This window comes from Octopus bimaculoides, chromosome 22 (genome assembly GCF_001194135.2).
Source record: "Octopus bimaculoides isolate UCB-OBI-ISO-001 chromosome 22, ASM119413v2, whole genome shotgun sequence".
Classification (NCBI taxonomy): domain Eukaryota; kingdom Metazoa; phylum Mollusca; class Cephalopoda; order Octopoda; family Octopodidae; genus Octopus; species Octopus bimaculoides.
In genome coordinates, this window is record NC_069002.1 from 37,303,269 (window position 1) to 37,305,520 (window position 2,252).

The following is a 2,252-nucleotide window of genomic DNA, read 5'->3' on the forward strand; positions in this document are numbered from 1 at the left end:
TTATATAAAGCTCATCAGCTGACTCCAGCTTTTCATCAGAAAAATATACAGAAGACTTCAGATACACATATCGTTATAAACACATCTTAAAATAATGACTGACTATAAAAAGTAAGTAATGTTTAAATTATTCTCTATGGTTGTATGTGGACCAGTAATAATAATAATAATAATAATAATAATAATAATAATAATAATCCTTTCTTTATTAGCCACAAGGGCCGACAAAAATAAGATTAGACATTATAAAACATGAAGAGCAAAGTGGAGTTACATAGAGTGTCGTGTAAAAAGTCAATGACAATGAAAGATATAACAAAGAAAATTCCTAAAATAGGCAAGCAACACTGGACTACTCATGGAGACCCCACGAAAAATCCACAAGCGCCACGACCACAACCCTCTCCCCACCTATCTTTCTCTCTCTCAGCCTTGGAAACTCAAAAGCACATGCTCACTTTCCTTTTCAGAAAAGTTGATGAAGGGTAGGCCAAAGAGAAAAGGATTTGTCTTCAGCCCTTTCAGTCCAAACTACCACACAACCTCTTTCACTACGGCCATGGAGCAGATGAAAATTGCCTTCCCTTACTGACCAAAGGAAGGGAAATCTTCATGATGGAATCAGCCGACACATAAATTCATATATCAGATATGCTCGGGTACTGGATGAGTGGATGCAGAAAGACGGCGAGCTGGCAGAAGCGTTAGCACACCGGGCGAAATCTGTCTTTACGTTCTGAGTTCAAATTACGCCGAGGTCGACTTAGCCTTTCATTCTCTGTGTTTGTAAAATTATGAAAGTACTTGTACATGTATTTGCATACATATGTGTATATATGCATGTGCACACACATACACAGACACACACACATGCGCATGCACACATACATCTGTATATACTGATATTTGATTTTTTCCCATTTCCAGTTTCAACAAGTGCACAATGAAGATTATCCTTGGTGTCTACTTCTGTGCTCTTTCATACGCAATGTCCCTTAACAAGGGTAGGTACTCGCTATACACAATACTCTATAGTAAACAAATGGAAGAAGAGTTGAGGGAGAAGATGAAGGAGAAATGAAGAGAACTGATTGGCATTGTCTTTGTTCTTTTTCTATGAAGACAACTCAATTCAGAGGAAGACTGTCGGTGCAGCAGATTACCCCTCCCCCATTCAGATTACCTCTTGGTGACTTGAAATAGTGTTCAGATTAGGATGAAATAGATTTCAAATTACCCCAGCTTAGCGAGGAAGGGAATTTTGGACATCCTGCCAGATTAAAAACAAAATCAGACAGGGATTCGTGGCCATGTGATTGGTTGGCTAAAATTTACCCTCAAACAACCCCCAGTCTTTGTTCCATAGGCATGCTGCTTCCTCTCACTGTTTTTCTCACTGCTACTATTAGGGACTCTGTTCCTAAAGCTAGCTGTTCCCATGCAACCCACACTTAGAATGTTTGGCCTTGGGAACTCTTTCTCTGCTCATGTTTTTTCAGCAATAGTTTAAACAGAATATTAACTGTATGAACCTCATCGATCCAAAAGGTCTATGAAAGCTATGGGCACTATACTTTTCTCAAGACCCAGCAAGTTAATATATATATATATATATATATATAAAAACAGGGGTTTATCTTTATTTGTGAATTTCCACAGGTTTGCCTATAACTCATGATTATTCATAATTTTTGTATCTCCTAATCATTGAAATTAAATATATTCTGTTATAAGATTTCATCCATTGGGATCATCATATCGCCTTCAGGAAATATGAAATATATCTTCCAACTGTGACCATTCTGTCTGCATTTTACGAGCAAGAAATATATTATGTATTGGTCATTAGAATATCCGCCGAGTGTACTTGCTTAATTTACATATTCTTAGGCACGACTTCGTTAAAACGAATTGTAATTCTTGGATATAATTTTTTATCTCATTTCCAGATGCCGCTACAGTTGATAATTCACTACAAGTTGCAAACACAGGTTTGGAAGAAAGGTAAAATTATATACTTACAATTGCTTTAGATGTGTATTGCTCAAATAATTATTCTGAAACTTTTGTTAAATTTTACTGTTGTATGCACATTTTATTTTCATGTGTGCAGCACATACCGTACCTCTTGTCATAAAAGTAAAAAAAAAAGAAAAATGGGTGGATTAACTTATATGCCAAGACGATTTTGGAGGACCAAAAATTGCCTGTGAAATAGACAAATAGACATTACTCTATATACTTTTATATAT

The 2,252-nt window shown here is 36.1% G+C and overlaps 1 protein-coding gene across 1 annotated transcript in view; it reads left to right on the top strand.

Moving 5' to 3' along the window:
* Window positions 1-6: 6 nt before the first annotated feature.
* Window positions 7-2,252, top strand: part of LOC128250540 (uncharacterized) — a 4,626-nt gene continuing 2,380 nt past the window's right edge. The window contains exons 1-3 of the mRNA XM_052975807.1: window positions 7-111; window positions 928-1,004; window positions 1,950-2,004. Coding sequence (XP_052831767.1) covers window positions 95-111; window positions 928-1,004; window positions 1,950-2,004 — 149 coding nt within the window. The 5' untranslated portion in view covers window positions 7-94. The remainder of the gene's footprint in view (window positions 112-927; window positions 1,005-1,949; window positions 2,005-2,252) is intronic.